This window comes from Lissotriton vulgaris, chromosome 6 (genome assembly GCF_964263255.1).
Source record: "Lissotriton vulgaris chromosome 6, aLisVul1.2, whole genome shotgun sequence".
In the NCBI taxonomy this organism is placed as follows: Eukaryota; Metazoa; Chordata; class Amphibia; order Caudata; family Salamandridae; genus Lissotriton; species Lissotriton vulgaris.
This window is the reverse complement of record NC_141694.1, coordinates 688,281,626-688,299,224: the sequence shown is the minus strand read 5'-3', so window position 1 is coordinate 688,299,224 and position 17,599 is coordinate 688,281,626. Positions and strand designations below refer to the sequence as shown.

Genomic DNA, 17,599 nt, shown 5'->3' with positions numbered 1-17,599 from the left:
TAAAGCGAGGCTGCGGGTAGATTGAGTGCTTTTGTTAAAGTATCCATGTTAATCGCAGCCCCTTCACGAGCTGCGATTAACATGGATACTTTAACAAAAGCACTCAATCTGCCCGCAGCCTCGCTTTACTTACAAAACAATGCAGTAAGTTTAAAAGCACCTCTTGTGGGCTTTTTAGGGAAATCTGCCCAGTTTGCAGACTTGCTGCATTATTTTGGAAGTACAGCGAGGCTGCGGGCAGATTGTTTTCTTTTATTTAGATAACCATGTTAATCGCAGCTCGTGAAGGGGCAGCGATTAACATGGATACTTTAACAAACGCACTCAATCTGCTAACTAACAAAATAATACAGCAAGTCTGCGAACCGGGCAGATTACCCTAAAAAGCCCACAAGCGGTAATTTTAAACTTACTGCATTATTATGGTAGAAAAGCGAGGCTGCGGGCAGATTGTGTTCATTTATTTAAATATCCCTGTTAATCGCAGCCCCTTTCAGATATTTGCAGTTAACTAATTTGGAAACAAACGGAAGTAATTATCGTTTATTTGCCGAATACTACGATGTTCCAACCGCTTTGGAAGTTAAGTTGTAAACCAGTATTTAGTTACAGATTCATTTTTGGGTTCAGATTAGGCCACCAAGTAAACGATTCGGTGCGATAAAACTTTACCCTTTCCCATAGCTGCCAATGTTTCAGATCTCTGTGTGACATTTTCATAATTTCTCTGTAATTACGAGTGACATTTCAATGACTATGAGTGACACGTTCTTGTGAGCGAAATAAAGCAATGAAGATGAGGGAACATATGATTGAATATCGCAAATTACACCCATTTGAGCATCAAGAAACTGTAAGAATATATTAAAACTGCACCAAAGCATCAGAAATGAAGGGCACTGTTGGACTCGACTGTACCAAACAGGACGTGAGAGGCCACGCTGCCTGCAAATGAGCCTCATCTTCCATAACGCGCCCCCCTCCCATAAAAATAGGCTAGATCTCCCATGGGTGGACATAAGCAGAACCACCTCATCCTCCCTCTGATCAAACTGTGCTGAGAAGCCACAGCACGAACCATCACAAACAGTGCATCCGGCTCCCGTACCATATGACAGTCATAGCCACCTTCACACACAAATGTCACCTCATTAGGAGGGTTTGTTTATTGTGTATTTGTTATTAAAGAAGAGACAGCCGGACGTTTCCTGTACCTCAGCATTGCGACCCCTACAGGGTAAACAGTCCAGTCGTAAGAAGCCAAAATATAGCTATTGAAAATTAAGTATCGACAACATCAGAACGAAAGTTATTACCTTAAAATAAATGCTTTTAAATATTTATTTTTCGGAAAGTATTGCATTTTTTTTTTTTTAATTTTTAAAACCTTTATTTAAAAACAGTGCACACAGCTATTCAGCCTTACATCCCGGAGGCAAGGCAGCAAATTGGAACCAAAGAAACAAAGTGCAAAGATCAGTACATCAGGACAAATGAAGGTTGATTTTCAAGTTTTATGTAATTAATACAGAAGAAAGGTAAAGAAAAAGAGAGAAAGCGCCGAAACTGGCGCAAAATAAGAGGCAATAGGATGTAAGGTACAGTGAGGCGTAGTGAGGGGGTCGAGAAGGTACAGTGAACACTGATGTGTCCGGCGGAATACAATACTGGAAATGGGGAGGGAGGGAAACACAGGATAACAACACAAAATTCAACAGTTGGAGCCAAAGGCTAAGGTGATAAATGCTCCTCCTGCGGTGCGGGTTCCGGAAGCACGCTGATGTCCCCTCTGTATTCATTCCAAGCTCCCCACATTTTCTGCCACTTTTTAGGTTTACCCCTGGCAACATACACGGTCTTTTCCCTGAACATGCACCAGTCCATATTGGCCTTCCACTGTACAACCTTCGGAGCCGCTGTGGCCCCCCACTTCTGTGCGATGTCCCGTTTAGCCACCATGTTACCAAGGGTCACCCATTGGGTCTGGGCCACGTTATGATCTGTCGTACCCCAGACGTTTAGAAGGCATCTCCTGGCTTCCTCATGCACCACCACCCCAGTCACCTCGCCCATAATCGAGTGCACACGCCGCCAGTAGGAAGCTATCACAGGACACTCCCATAGAATGTGCATGAAGGTGGCGAGGGCGCCACAGCCGTGCCTACAAAGGCCATCAACGGAGTAGCCCATGTGCACAAGTCTGGGACCAGTGACATAGACTCTGTGCAGGATTTTGAGCTGCACCAGCCGAAGGCGGGAGGAGATAGCAACCTCCTTAGGGGAGGACACCGCACTCTGTCAATCTTCGTCATCGATCTCTATCCCATCTCGCACCCACTGGTCCCTCACACCCAGGAGGAGATCTGTACGGACGTTGATGAGTTTCTTGTACGACAAGGAAATGGCACTGTCCGGCATGTGGCCGTCCAGCACCCTATCTTCCAAAGGAGAACTGTCAGGAATCGCCTCCCCCTCCGGCCTGGCGGAGAGCAATGCGTGTCTCAGCTGAGCATACCGGAAGAATTCCGTTCCACCCAGCTGAAACTCCGCTTGTAATTGTGCGAAGGTTTTAACCTCGCCACGTAGTAACATGTCCTCCACCTTGGAGATGCCAATTAGATCCCATTTATCGAAGCCCTTGGTATGCCATAATTTGCCCAGGATGTCCGAATCGTACAGTGGGGTCGCCTTCGTCAGTCTATCCTTCCATCCCTGCGCCTTAGTAAGCTCCCTCCAAATATGGACCGCGGTTTTCGTTGGACCAGACATCCGCCTGTCGAGTGACCTCGAGTAGAGAGCCCTGTGATACCTCCCTCCGCCTAATAGCCATCGATCCATAGCATACCCCGGGTTGTCCACCGGACAGTATAAGCAATGGTTAATGGCCGCCAACTGGGAGGCCCAGTAATACCTCCGCACATCGGGCAATGCTATCCCCCCATCGTATCACGGTAGCGTGAGCTTTGCGATAGCGATCCGAGGGCGGCCATCCCAAAGCAGGGCGCGTTGTAGACTCTCGATCTCGCCGAAGTATCGAGCCGGGACCGGGTCTTGAGTATTTTGCAGGGCATAGAGAAACCTGGGCAAGGACATCATTTTAAACAGCGCCGCGCGCCCAAGCAGCGAGAGCAGGAGTTTACGCCACCCCTCCACATCACGCCGAAGGCGGAGAAGAGGGGGAAGCAAGTTGTGTTCATAGCGCGCCTTGGGATTAGTGGAGATATAAATCCCCAGATACTTGAAGCCCTGGTTCGCCACCTGTATGCTACAACCCCTCGGAAGGCGAGGTGTTCCCCCTTTCAGGACGTACAAGTATGACTTGGACCAGTTAATAACGAGGCTGGAGTACTGACCGAAATGTCTCAACACGTCACAAGCCACAATCAGGGATGTACAGGGGGAAGTGAGCTACAGCAGGATATCATCTGCGTACAGCGACACTCGATCCTCGAAGTCGGGGGCCCATCTGATACCACATAAGTCGGGGTGGCTGCGCAGCCAGGCCGCCAGCGGCTCAAGCGCAAGTGCAAACAGGAGGGGCGACAAAGGGCAACCCTGTCTGGTGCCCCTCTGAAGAACAAAGGGTGCGGAAACTCGGACGTTGACGGCTACGTTAGCCAACGGTCCGGCATACAGGAGTTTGACCCACCCCACAAATTCCGGGCCAAAACCGAGCTTCGCCAACACTGCCCACAGGTAACTCCACTCGAGGGAGTCGAAAGCCATCGTGGCGTCCAACGACGCCAAGACAGCCGGCTCCTCAAGCGTATGGGCCCTGGCAAGGGCACCGTGGAGTCGACGCAAGTTAAGAGCAGTGTTGCGGTGTGGAATAAAGCCCGACTGGTTCGGATGCACTAACTCACCGATGACGCCAATCAGACGGTTGGCGAGCATTTTGGCAAGAATCTTAGGCTCCGCGTTCAAAAGAGAGATGGGGCGATACGATCGGCACAAATCTCTTGGCTTCCCTTCCTTATGGATAACCACGATGGTGGCCAACCTCTGGTCGGGGGGAAGCATGCCAGCCTCACGCGCCTCAAGAAACATATTTCGAAGGTGCGGGGAAACCACATCCGGCTTGATCTTATATAACTCCACCGGAATGCCATTAGGGCCAGGCGCCTTGCCAGATCTCAAGGAACGAATTGCGAGAGCCACCTCGTCCACAGATATATCCCTGTCCAGGTCGTCTCGATCTGCGTCGGACAGGCACGGGAGATCGATAATCGACAGGAAAGCACCAGAGTCGGCCTCAGACAGATCCGAGACGGAGGCATAAACGCCCTGGAAGTAATCCAAAAAGGACTCAGCAATGGCGCTCGGGTCAGTGACCAGCACCCCATCCTCCCCCAGTATCTCCGGAACAACACGGCTGGCCCTCTCTTTCTTATCGAGCCAGGCCAGCAACTTTCCCGCCTTGTCACCAACATCGTAGATCCGACCCTGCTGTTCTCTACCCAGGACAAGGGCAGCGTCTGTGGTGAGGTCGCGATACTCCGACTGCTTGAGGGAGAGAGTATGTAGCAGGTCGGGCTCAGGGCCCGCCTCCAATCGGGAGTCCAACTCCATGATCTCCGCCTCAATACGCACCATGTCTGCGTCTCTATTCCTACGGGCTTCCGCTATGAGAGTGAATGCCTCACCCCGCAAGACCGCTTTAAAAGCCTCCCACAAAGTGGCGGCCGATGTTACCGACCCCACGTTCTCGGTGAAGTAGCGTTCGATAGCCTTGGCCAGGAGACCACGAGTCTTGGGGTTTCGGAAGTACCACGGATTGACCACCACCGGTCGATCCGATACTACAATATTAAAGTCAAAGGAGACCCACAGCGGGGAGTGGTCCGAGATGCCCCTTGCCAGAAACCGGGCCTCAGAGACCGCCGGTGCATGAGCTGCCAAGGCAAGGACGTAATCTATCCTGGAGAGACTACCTTGAGCGCCAGAATGAAAGGAATATTGACTCTGGGTGGGATGTAAAAGTCTCCAGCAGTCGACCAACCCCATAGTGTCAAGGAAAGTGGGCAACCACATTTGGGAGCTTCGGAGGGCTCTAGGCGGATGTCTGTCTAAGGAGCCGGAGCAAACAGAATTGAAGTCACCCCCTACAATGAGCAACCCTGCTGGCAGATTCAAAATGGCGCTACCAAGTTCTTGGAAGATGTTATTTTGCAGACCCGGAGGAACATAAACCGAAACTAATGTCAGGGCACGCCCCTCCCATCGCCCCGAAACGGCCGCGTACCGCCCCCTCTCGTCAACCACAGTGGAGTCAATCTCAAAAGGGAGGGATGTGCGCACCATGACACCCGCCCCCCGGGACCCCGAAGAGAACCCCGAATGAGCCACCATTTTGAAGCCTTTCCTATTAAGTGCTCTACATGTATTCCCCACCAAATGAGTCTCCTGCAAGAAAACAATATCAGGCATATGTCTTTTGAGCAGTTGCAATACCACCCCTCTCTTAATACGATCACCCAAGCCATTGACGTTCCAGCAAAGAACTTGCAGTTTCCGACCCCCCATCATCGTATCCCAGCTCCCCACCAACCCCCAAAAGCCTCAACAACAAGCGAAACAGGACAGAGCATATGACCCATTGCCTAAGGGAAAGAAGAAGAGAGAAACAGAGAAAACACACACAACCATCCCCAACACCACCCCCCACCCTGCACCCCTGCAGCAGACTAAAAAGCCCCCCCAACCAGCAGTGTGCCTGTCGCCCCATAAACTAAACTACAAAAGAGACCCTAGAGGAGTAAGGAACCCCCGCAGTCCCCCCCCTGCCACCCTCCATGGAAGAATAGGATATTCCAGGTAAAAGTGCAACAGCTTGGCATTATCAGTCACAGCCAACGGGCTCACCAACCGCTAAAAGCAGTGCGGGAAGCATTAGTCCTGATGATCAGGGCCACCAGAGGCGCCTTCGGAGCGTCCCTCCTGGTCCTCTCGGCGGTGCGGCAAAGTGTCCAGCCAGTCACTCGCAGTCTCAGGCATATCGAAAAACATGGCTCGGCCATCACGTTCAATGCGTAGTTTAGCTTGGAAGAGCATAGAGTACTTAAGCCCCAGATCCCTGAGGCGCCGCTTTACCCCCGCAAAGCTCTGGCGCTGTCTCTGAACAGCCCTGGTGAAGTCCGGGTAGAAGTTCACATCAGCATTCTGGAACTTGAGAGGCCCATGTCGCCTCGAGGCCTGGAGAATCACAGCCCGATCCCTAAAGTTAAATAAACGGGCGATGATGGGTCTCGGTGTGACGCCTGTCTTCGGAGGGCAGCCAGGTATTCTGTGGGCCCGCTCCACCGAGAAAAAGTGGCTGAGCCCTGCTGGCGCGAGATGGGTCTTTACCAAGTCCTCAACAAAGAGGTCAACCGCCGCTTCCTCTGCACCCTCCGGCACTCCAATGATGCGCACATTCTGCCGCCTGGCACGTCCTTCAAAGTCCTACAACCGCCTCGAGAACAGGTCATTAACCGACCGCAAGGTACGGACCTCAGCTTGCAGGTCCGACACATCAGTCGTGAGGCTGGAGGTCTTAATATCAAGAGATTTTACTCGATCATTAGTCTTGCCCAGGTCGGCCCTAATCAAGTTGATGTCGATAGCCAGGGTGTCCACTTTGTGTGCCAGGACCTCGTGCTGCTTGTGCATCTCAGTCCTGATGCTTGTGATAGCCCCCATGATGTCGCGCAAAGTGGGGTCCGACCCCTCTGGTGAGCTCGAGCGTAAGGGGTCTTTAGACTGAGCAACCACAGAAGGCGAGGTCCTTTGTTGGGCGTACCGATCGATCTTATTCGTTTGGGGTTGGACCGGCTTCCTCCTAGCCCGGTTCGCCGTCCTGTCGGGATCACCCCTGCTGGCCATGTTGGGTCCGGAGAGAACAAAGGGCGATACGGCGAAGACACTGTGGGCACTCGGGCAGACACGAAGCTTAGCTACCACGAAGCCAGGGCAGCCGCAAACAACTCCGCGGCTACGTGCACTCCGCCAGCAGGAACCAAAGACGCTCACTCCGCATATCAATCATGCACCGCGTCGTCTCTTTCATCGGACACCTCCGGGACAATAGCGCATCCCTGGCACAAAGTTCAACACGACATAACTTTGCTAAGAAATGTCGGATTTAAAAACGGAAAGCGAATCCCGTGTCTGCGACCATTCACCAATTGAAATCCACCGTCGTGGATCAGGATTTCTTCCAGGATATGTGCGGAGGGTCAGAGGGTCTGCGGAGCTCCGAGCTTACGCGGCCATCTTGCTTGCCCGCGAAGATCCTCTAGTATTGCATTTTTTAAACAAATAGTTGAAAACAATGATAATTCTAAATATGTTTTGGTGTATAATCAGTTGCATGTACCTTGCTATTCATCCTGGAAAGTGTCATTTTCTTTTTATTCTGATTCAGTTATACATTTTAATAGTTTTGTTGTTTACAGGCAAGTTGAGAACAGAGAAAGTTAAATAACAAGTTCTCTTTTTATTTGTATAGTCCTGAATGCTTGAGTGTAGCTGCGAAACATTAACGTGAAAACATTCCAAAAAGACGGACCTATGTGGAAGGTCACAGAACCTCTCGGGCAGGAGTCTCATTTTCTGTTTAACATGATTCATGTAAAACAGAAAATGAGACTCGAGTCCGGGCACCGACCCGCAGGCAGCTGATCGCGCTGCAGTTAAAAAGCTAACACTTGGCTGGCACTGAGTCTCGCAGCAACACTGTCACTTACTTGCTAGGCTTGCCACAGTAATTCAATTTACAGCCCAGCCGACCGCCTGTCTCCTCAGACTCCTGGCCATTGTACCTCAAACAATCCTTCAACATTCAGCAAACGTGCATGGTGCGCCTCCCGCGGGATCAGGAGCAGGCACCACTGCTGCACGGTGGGCTTCAAATGCGCTGCGGACCGCAAGGGTTGGGTCTGCCGGTCATAGGATCATGATAGATTTTAATTTACCACCATGCAGTGGTGCTAGCAGCTCTTGAATAATTTACATCAGCCTAGAGCAGCCTCTCACAAACTTAACTGCAGCTGGAGCCGGTAACAGGACGTAACGTCGTGCGGCACCTATGACGTCAGTCAGATTGTAATGCAGCACCGTGACGGGCATTTCAAAGTTTTATTGACACATAATTGTAGATCTAGCAGCCAGTGTTAGCAGCTTCTACCTCAGACCCCATCCCCCACCAAGCCCAGTGCCATGAGCAGCGCGTACGCCACAGCACATGCAAGCCACTCCAACGTACTTACTTTAGTCCGTATAGCTCAGGAGCGGTATCAACTTGACAGCTAAGGCGCTATGCCTAATTATGCATGACAATGCATTTCAGTGCGGTGATGCGAACCACCACACTGAAATGCGTTAGTCTAACGCTTGTTGCGTGATACTTGGCAGGACTGCTTTCCTGAAGTGTATTTCTCTCTTTGTCACTTGGGTGTGAAAGTGTTGACTTTGTGACTATTTCTGTTGCATATATTGTTAACACCAACAAAAGGGTTCTGTTGATTATCATTACATAAAGCCGGTGGTGTTGCTCACAGTGGCCACATGCAAAAAAAAAAAATTTGTTAAAAAATGGCAGACTATCTGTATTTTCAATTTGAAATTCCTGTTCACGTAAAAGGTGGAAAAGTGAACGTATCAAATCTTGTGAAGGGCAAAACATCTGGAATTTAGCAAAACTTGCCCATTGAATAAAACATTTTTGCACACCCCTGTCCTGTATATATCTAGAAGTGGTGGGCGGTGCAGGCTGCCCTGGGTGCTGCAGAGCTGGCTACCATGGACACAGATTAAATTCACAGGCCTCCAGGGAGCTTTGGCTGGCTGCCTTGGCACAGCGATAAGTCGCCTAGCAGGTTACTACCTTAATTTAAATTTGGCATAAGGAAAGCAAATTCTGTGGGCTCGTATTTTAGTCGGAGCATTGCAAATGAAACGCATCAGCCTGCCAGCAACTTCACATTACACACACGTATCTGAGATTGAGCAGCAGCGACAAAAATTAAAAAAACTATTCTAGCCAATACTGCCCAGCACCGGGAAAAATAATAATGAAGAGCCTTCCCCAGTGTGCTGTTTGTGCATGCATGTATCATGACTCTGTGGCCATTTTATCTTTTGAGGCAAGTGTGATCACGTATGCTCTCACCAGTCATCACAAGTGCAACATTATACATCACGTTGTGACAGTCATTTTGTCTTTTTTTCTTCTTTAATTTACATTTAAGATGTTGATGCCCACCTTAGAGCAGGAAGTTAAAAAAGAAAAGTGCACAGGAGCACATTTTAAGGATGGAGTGACCCGGCTGTAAATTGTGGTGTACAGTACCTCCTGAAAAGTTAAAAAAAAAAAAAATGAATGCGGTAGTCACACATTACGTATTCAAGGAGTCACAGCAATAAGCAGGGAGGGGCAGAGCGCACCAATGGAGGAAGGTTATAAAAAGAGAAAGCACTACTTACTCTTTTTATGTAACTTGTGTAATTACTGCTATTGTATTACTTTCCTTTTCCCGCTCGATGCTTGATATTGCATTTATGTCCTCCCTTCAATCCTATTGTAAAGCGCTCTAATATCCTTCGGGATCATGTTTGCGCTATATAAAACTTTGTAAAAATATAAATAAATATAGCAAGTCTGCAAACCGGGCAGATTACCCTAAAAACCCACAAGCTGTGTTTTTAAACTTGCTGCATTGAACAATTGTGCAGCACGCCCCAGTGCGCTGTACCCGCTCCTACGCTACTTTATAATGAGTCAAAACTTCCACTAGACAAAAATCAGATCTCTCTACAGCTGGTCCATCAATCTCCAGAGTTATCCAGCCAAAGTGAAGAGGAGAGGCCTGTATTGATCCCAAGTTTTCTTGTACCACATTGTTCAGCCACTAAATGTACATACTTCTCCAAGTCCACCTTAACACCTCCCAAGTCCGTGACCACTACACTGCAGGCATCAGTGCGGCCCTCTGTCACACTACAACCAAATATTTTTGACCCTTAGAAAAATATTTGCGAGTACCCATGGTCTATTGTAAATGTGATTACATGTAAATATGTGTGAATGGGACACATATCTGTTAAACCATTGACATGGTAAAGAAAATGCATGAGAGTGGCTGGATTGTGTGGGTAGGTGCAGATAAGTTTAGCCTAATGGGTGCTAATAATGAAGTACAGGGGCACGTGCTATTTTGCCTTAACTGGAATCCCAGGTAACTATTTGGTCGTTTTTCCTAATGGAGTATCTGGGCCAGTCCCATTCATTGTTTGTAACTCTTAGAGCCTTTGCTAACCATCTTGTCTTCAATTGCAGGTTTGCAGTCTGTAAGGTATTTGGATTTGAATGGTCAGGCGTGAGTACCCACAAAGACAAGGTAATTCTGTGTATGTTCCACATTGGATTTTGGGGGTGCTGCGTAAATAGATTCACAATCTGCACCCCTTTTCTTTTGCAGGTTTGTGAGACCGTGCTACAAATACAGTTGTACAGGCAGACGGGAGTACAGGCAGAACAAACAGGTGATTGTTTGGTAGAGTTAAACTGTGGTGCATCTTGTGTTCTTGTGTATTGTAGTATAACAACATACCTTACCCATGTTTTCTTCTGTTGCAGGTTTCGCAGACTGTACCCCACACATTTGATCGGGAGTACGTGAGTACAAGCAGAGCAGGTAATTGTTTAGTAGTCTTAAACTGTGGAGCATCTTTTACATTGTGATATAACAACATACCTTACCCATGTTTTCTTCTGTTGCAGGTTTCGCAGACCGTACCCCACACATTTGAATGGGGATACGTGAGTACAAGCAGAGCAGGTAATTGTTTGGTAGAGTTAAACTGTGGTCCATCTTGTGCATTGTAATATAACAACATACCTTACCCATGTTTTCTTCTGTTCTAGGTTTCACAGACAGTACCCCACACCTTTGAATGGGGATACGTGAGCACAATCACAACAGGTAATTGTTGGGTAGAGTTCCTTTATGGTGCACATGGTATATTGCTGTATCACAAATTCACAATGTGCTATAACAATCTTTACGTCTATTGCAGGCTCTACGGACAGTGCATCATTTAAGTTAGAAAGGGCAGTGGACAGAAATCCAGGTAATTACACTCTACGTTTTTCCGGCAATGCCTCTGTATTATGTAACAGATTGCAATCATGAGGATAGGCATCAACTTTAGCTATGTTCCTTTATTTTGCAGGCTTTGTGGCATAGCAGGCTAAACCCAGTTATCACAAATATGTTCAAGCGCAAAGCTGTACCTTATGCAGAGTTTGATGCTTCACCACAAAGGAAGAAATGTTGCCTTGTATTCAAGGAAGAGTGGATGAAAGAAATTTTGGAGGCTGAGACACAGAAATCACGAAGCAAGGTTCGCGTGCAACTTGGGGAACTATTTCTATACAGCCCAGACGTGGGCTTGATTTGCAAAGCATGTGCCGAAGCCAAGATTGTTGGGGACTTTTCTACAGGGAAGAAATGGAGTGATGGCTGGAAACTGGATTACATGAAACGCCATCTAATTAGCAAAGTTCACGAGTCTGCCATGGTGATATTGAGAAACAGAAGTGCTGCTGCCAGGTTTGGTTTTGGAGTGCGGGCAATGCTGACAGAAACTGTTACTGACAAAGCAAATAGAATGGAAGTAGTTGAACGACAAAGATCCCTGCCTGAGGAGATAAAGATTCTCATCAACAACGTGTTGCTGGCAGTGAAGATGAATACTTCAATGTTATCTGTACAAGACGTCCATGACCACCGAGCTTTGTATGTGAAGATGCCAGACAGCTGGAGGAGCAAGAACTATACCTTTGAGTTCCTTGAGGCCATCAATAGCGTGATACACTGTGAAGCTATTGCAGAACTTCGTAACGCTTTGTATCACACATTGATAATTGATGAAAGCACAGATATTTCTGTTACAAAAATGCTCATCCTGTACTTCAAGTTCCGACCTGTAAACTCAACAGAGCACAAAACACTGTTTGGCGGCATAGTGAAGTTGACTAGTTGTAATGCTGAGGCTATCACTACGCTGTTTAGGAATTCTATACTGCCAATGAACTGGACTTCATGAAAATGGTCATGTTCACATCCGATGGTGTGTCTGTGATGCTGGGTAAAAATAATGGTGTTGCTACTTGCCTTAAACAATCCACTCCCCATCTAGTTGAGCAGCATTGTGTCGCTTACCGAGAAGATTTGGGAGTTGATGCCTGGAAGAGAGTTCCAATGATTAAAGAGATGGAGACATTATTGAGGACTGTCTACACAGTGTTCTCCAGATCTCCTGCAAGGAAGTCCAAGCTGGATGAAATGGCATCAGTCACTGATTGTGAAGTGGTCTCTTTTCGACCATTGAATGAAGTCCTGTGGCTTTCAAGGCATTTTGCAGTTGGTGCACTAATTCGGAATTATTAGGCTGTTCTTAAGTACTTTGAGCATGAAAAAGTTGAAAAGAATGATCCAGTTGCTAAATATTGTTACAAAAAGCTATCTGACTCAAACTACCGTATTTCCCTTGCAGTACTTAATGACATTCTGAGTGAATTTGCATCTTTGTGCAAACTGTTCCAAAAAAGTTCTTTGACTACTGTTGAAGCTGTACAGTATGCAAGAGCAAAGATTGGCCAAATTAAGGAACAATATTTGGGAGACACTGTCTTTTGGAGCAGCAATGTAAGAGATATGATTGTGTTGTACAAGGAAAGGCAAGAGTTTGACATGGACCTATTTTGTCCTTTGTTTCCCTTCTTTGTGAACACATGCAAAAAAGGTTCCCTGAAGATGAACTGAAAGAATGGGCAAGTTTTGAAATGCAGGCAATGGCAACACAATCACATTTTGATTTTGGGACTGAGAATATACAAAGACTTGTTGAAAAGTATAAAAATGTCTTGGTCCTGGGTGATTGTGAAACACCAGAAGATGTTGTTCGGCAATACAGAGATTATAAATATGTGGTGGCAGAACATGTAAAGGGTGGGTTATTTACCACCTTTCAAGACCTGGTGAATTTCACGGTACGCAATGCTGCTCAGTATAGTGTTGTGTCTCAGCTTGTTGATGTCTGTGCAACATTTCAAGCATTTAGTGCAGATTGTGAACGAGGATTCAGCCTCATGAATACTATCAAGAGTAAATTGAGGAATAGACTAGAGCAGAAGCATCTGGATATGCTGATGAGGACAAAGGCCTACCTCCTGAATGGGAAAGTTGACCTTGATAGAGTGTATCAGCACTGGAAAAATGTCAAGGATCGCCGTGAGAAGCAACCCTGTCACCCATCTAGTGATGCCACTTGACATGTCTGAACAGCTCTCTCCCACAGTCCATGTTTGCCTGGATGTCTACGTTTTACAAACTATCTCTGGTGGGATAGGCCAACATTACTCAGCAGCTCTCACATCAAATTGTAAATATGTTATATAATTTTGTAACTTATTGTGTACATGTGATATTGTATAGGCTCTCAATATTTCCTCACCCAATGAACAGTGCTCCAGTTAAGAATATTTAGTAAAATCTGATGATGGTACCACCACTGGAGTCTTGTGCTTTTCTAAACCTGAAGTGTACTTGTCTGTGTAACTAATTCATGTAATGGTGTGTTTATCCAATTTGTAAACCGACCTTAAGACCCTTAACGTGGCGCTGTATGTGTGAAAATACACCATCTTTTCACTTTTTTAAGTAAATATTTAGAGTGATATTTGGCACGGCACACGCGTGTTGTCTGGTTCCTGGCGCACATAGCCATGGTTGCAGCGCACAGAGACCCTCCACTGCCGCACACAGAGGAAAAAAATTAGAGGGAACATTGGTAGTAAGTTTAGGATTTTGTCTTAAGTTAGTTCTATGAATCGGGCCCCATGTTTATAAGAATGTGGGCCACATTCATGGTGCACATGACAACTTACTTGCCTCTTTGTTCACAAACATGTTGCAAGGGTGAGGGAGAGGCAAGAATGCTTCTAAGTTCACTTTTAAAAACTTTCACTTTTAATAAGTACTTTTCAGTGAAATGCTTTAATGAGACGTATTAATGTCAAGCTTCTGCATGCTAAAGAAAGGTATGTTTTTGAATTTTGAAGAGACTTCATCATATATTAGGTGATGTCTGCTGCATGATTTAGATGGAAAACATTTCAGGCCTCAGCTTGTACAAGGGCTGTTAGATTTGGGGGTCTTTAGTTGGCAGACGTAGGTACCACAAATAGGGACCCTTGTGTCTAGTCAGGGAAAGCGGGTAAACTCCTAAAATAACCCCTGCTCATCCTTTTGGTAGCTTGGCACGAGCAGACAGGCTTATCTCAGAGGCAGTGTGTAAAGCATTTGTGAACACATACGGTAACCCGGTGACAACACTACAGATGGACACCACTCAAGTGTAGTATAAAAATAAGTCTTTTTATATAGTCTTAACACAAACGACAAAAATACACAATACTGTACTTTAAAAATGGTAAACATTTGCTTAGTTCTCTTTAGATGTAAAATGTGACACTTTCAGTTCAATGTACCTTTGAATACGCAACGCTATACAACAAAAATGTTGCAGGGATGGTGATGCGTCGGTTCCTTACACGCAAGAATGGGGATGCGTCGGGTCCCTACTGCTGCATTGGGGAAGCGTCGGATCTTTTCCGCGTGGGGAGATGATGCGTCGGTTTCTTACGGTGCTTCCGTGGCGATGCGACCAGAAGCGCCGTGATGGGATGAAGATCCGGTGCAATGAAACAAAATGGCGTCTTCTTCTTGATGCGACAACGATGCGTGCACACCGACTGCCGTGCAGCGACTCAGCAATTCTTCTGAGCCAGGACAGGCCCTGCGGCATGCTTCTCCGGTGATGCGACGGCGGCTGCTGCGACAGCGACACTCTTCTCCGGTGATGCGAGGCGCTTTGCGTGATGCAATGACGGCAGGGGCGGCACGCTTCTCCGGTGATGCGACGGCGTCTGCTGTGACGGCAACACTCTTCTCCGGTGATGCCACAACAACAGCTGTGGTGGCAACACGCTTCTTTGTCTTGTGTCCGCTTTCAGCTGCCAGCAACACGCAGTCTCTCAGAAGGCCCAGCTCAACAGCAGGCACTTCAATTCCCAGCAAGGGAAGGCAGGGGAGCTGGATGGTGAAGTCTGTTGTCCCTGAGACTTCAGCCGGAGGCAAGCTCTATCTCAAGCCCTAGGAGATCCTTTACAAGTTGATTTGAAAGTAGCACAAAGTCCTTTCTCCTTCTTTGGCAGTCAGGCAACCACTGCAGGCCAATCCCCCAGACAGCACTCAGCTTAGGGATAGTCTCCTCTTCAGTTTATTTTGTCCCTCTCCTCAGCAAAGGTTCTTCTTGTTTCCCAAAAGTGATCTAAAGTTCTGGGGTCTTGGTCCCCCATTTTATACACCAAAATCCTTTGTCTCTGAAGGCAGAGTGTCTGTGCCTAGTCCAAACCAGTTCTGTGCAGTCCTGGAGCACTTTGTTGACAAGACCCCTTCTTTCTTTTGACAGTGTGGGCCAGGGACATCAGACACACCACAGGAGGTAGAGCCAGCATTGTTGAAGGTAGACACAGCCCTATTCAGGTCCCAGGTGCAACTCCTTCCACCCATCTATATGCAGATAGCTCTGTTCTGCCCTGTGCTGACTCACGTGTCTCCTGGAATCCCTCAGCCCCTGTCACTCAAATTCCAGACAAGGAATACACAACCTAGCAGAGGCAGGCTTGGACAGTTAGGCAAGAAAATACCTACTTTCTAAAAGTGGTATTTTCAAACACAGAATGTTAAAACCAACTTCACTAAAAGATGTCTTTTATCATTCTGAGTTCAGGCATAAAAACTAAATTTTTTACCTAGTTCCCTTAGTCAGTTAGGATTACAAGATGTTGTAATCAAACTGCCCATTCTGGCCTATGCGAACAGGCAGCCTTGCAATAGTGAACATGAAAATGGCTGTAATTCACTGTCAGGACATGCCACACACATCAAGGCAAGTCTTACCTTTTACCTACAATGCACCCTGCCCTTGGGCCTACCGTAGAGGTGACTAATATGCAGAAAAGGGAAGGTTTAGGGACTGGCAAGTGGGTGCACTTGCCCAGTCAACATGGCAGTGCCAGTCTGCACGCAGACTCTGCAACAGCAGCCCTGAGACACACTTTACAGGCAGCTTCTGTGGGTGGCACAACCAGTGCTGCAAGCTGACCAGCAGCATTTGATTTTCCAGCCCTGGGCTGTACTAGGGTCTGACAGTAAATCAAATAAGCCAATCAGGGAGTCACTAATCCATACATCAATTTACAATAGGGAGAGCATATATACACTTTAGCACTGATCAGTAGTGGTAAAGTGCCCAGAGTCCCAAAAACAACAAAAGCAGGTCAGACAAATACAGGAGGAAGGCAAAAATTTCAGGGATGACCATGCAAAAAGGGCCAAGTCCAACAAGGACTAATGTTGCAGAGAAAGAGGGGCGTGATGCAAGTGAGTCAGCAACCTGGCTAATCTTTATCTTATTAATTATCACCCCCAGGAGTGGAATGGGTGGAGAAAGAACAGCAGAAGCCATTCCTGCAGCATTAATTGTCCACTGGTAAACATGAACAAAGTGTAGAGCAGATTTGAAAGGAAGCATTAGTAATATGTATCTTTGGTCAACAATTGAGTGCAACAAACTGCATGGCATGCGCTTGGACGCCAAGCAATACTAATTAGTGCATGGCCCTAACAAAATGACATTCATCAGAGACATCGCTGCTGTAGCCATCGCTCACTATACCTCTATAATTAATGCAGCATTGGCCTGCGTGAGAGCCACTTGCTCCATAACTTGTGATCTTTGTAGCCCTTGCTCAGTGTCATCAAAGAGGAATACGAAACTGCTTCTCCCCTCTTCCAAAGTAGTCTGCTCTTCCAAATGAGATACTACTGCTGCTCGTTTAAAAAAAAAGCAGCAGCTGCAAACACTCTTGCTGTGATATGTGCGGTGTGCATTCCTCATGATCATGATTGTGCGCTCGAAGACGCTATGATGTGAGTCCCTACAGGGAATATTGTTCATGTTGGTATTTTACTTGAATGATCACCAACCTGTCAACAGGTGACCACCTCCTATCCTCCTTCTTCTGACTTCCCCTTGAGCTTCCTTCCAAACTCTTTATTCTTGCATAGTATGCATGAGGCTTATGGTCTGAATTGTTCCTTTGTAGTAACAACTCACTTCTCTTGTTCCTCAATCACTTATCTGACACAGGTTCATTCAAGCCTTGGATATACTGTGGATACAAGAAGTGCTGTTATTTACGCCCGCATCTGCACAGAGTTTACAATGCAGAGTAGGAAGAACCTTATAGGCTACATCAGGGTATTCATCATGCCCTGATGTAGGGAGTACTTTGTTTGCATGGCAATATATCAACAACCTAAGGGTGGTGCCATATTCCCTCATGCATCACTGGGAGTCTGCATCACTTCAGATGCATCGTCCCATCCTCGCTCCACCTGGCGTCTAGCTCACTGGTTTCCTGCTGCTCAGTGCTACTGGACGTATGGTGGCTGGCTCGCATGGATGCAGATGCAAGGTGGCGAGGTGC

General features: G+C 47.1%; 1 protein-coding gene across 1 annotated transcript; it reads left to right on the top strand.

Moving 5' to 3' along the window:
* Positions 1-11,250: 11,250 nt before the first annotated feature.
* LOC147707849 (uncharacterized) lies at positions 11,251-12,087 on the top strand. The gene has a single exon (XM_086925681.1). The coding sequence runs from the start codon at positions 11,251-11,253 to the stop codon at positions 12,085-12,087; it is 837 nt and encodes a 278-aa protein (XP_086781807.1).
* The last annotated feature ends 5,512 nt before the right edge of the window (positions 12,088-17,599 follow it).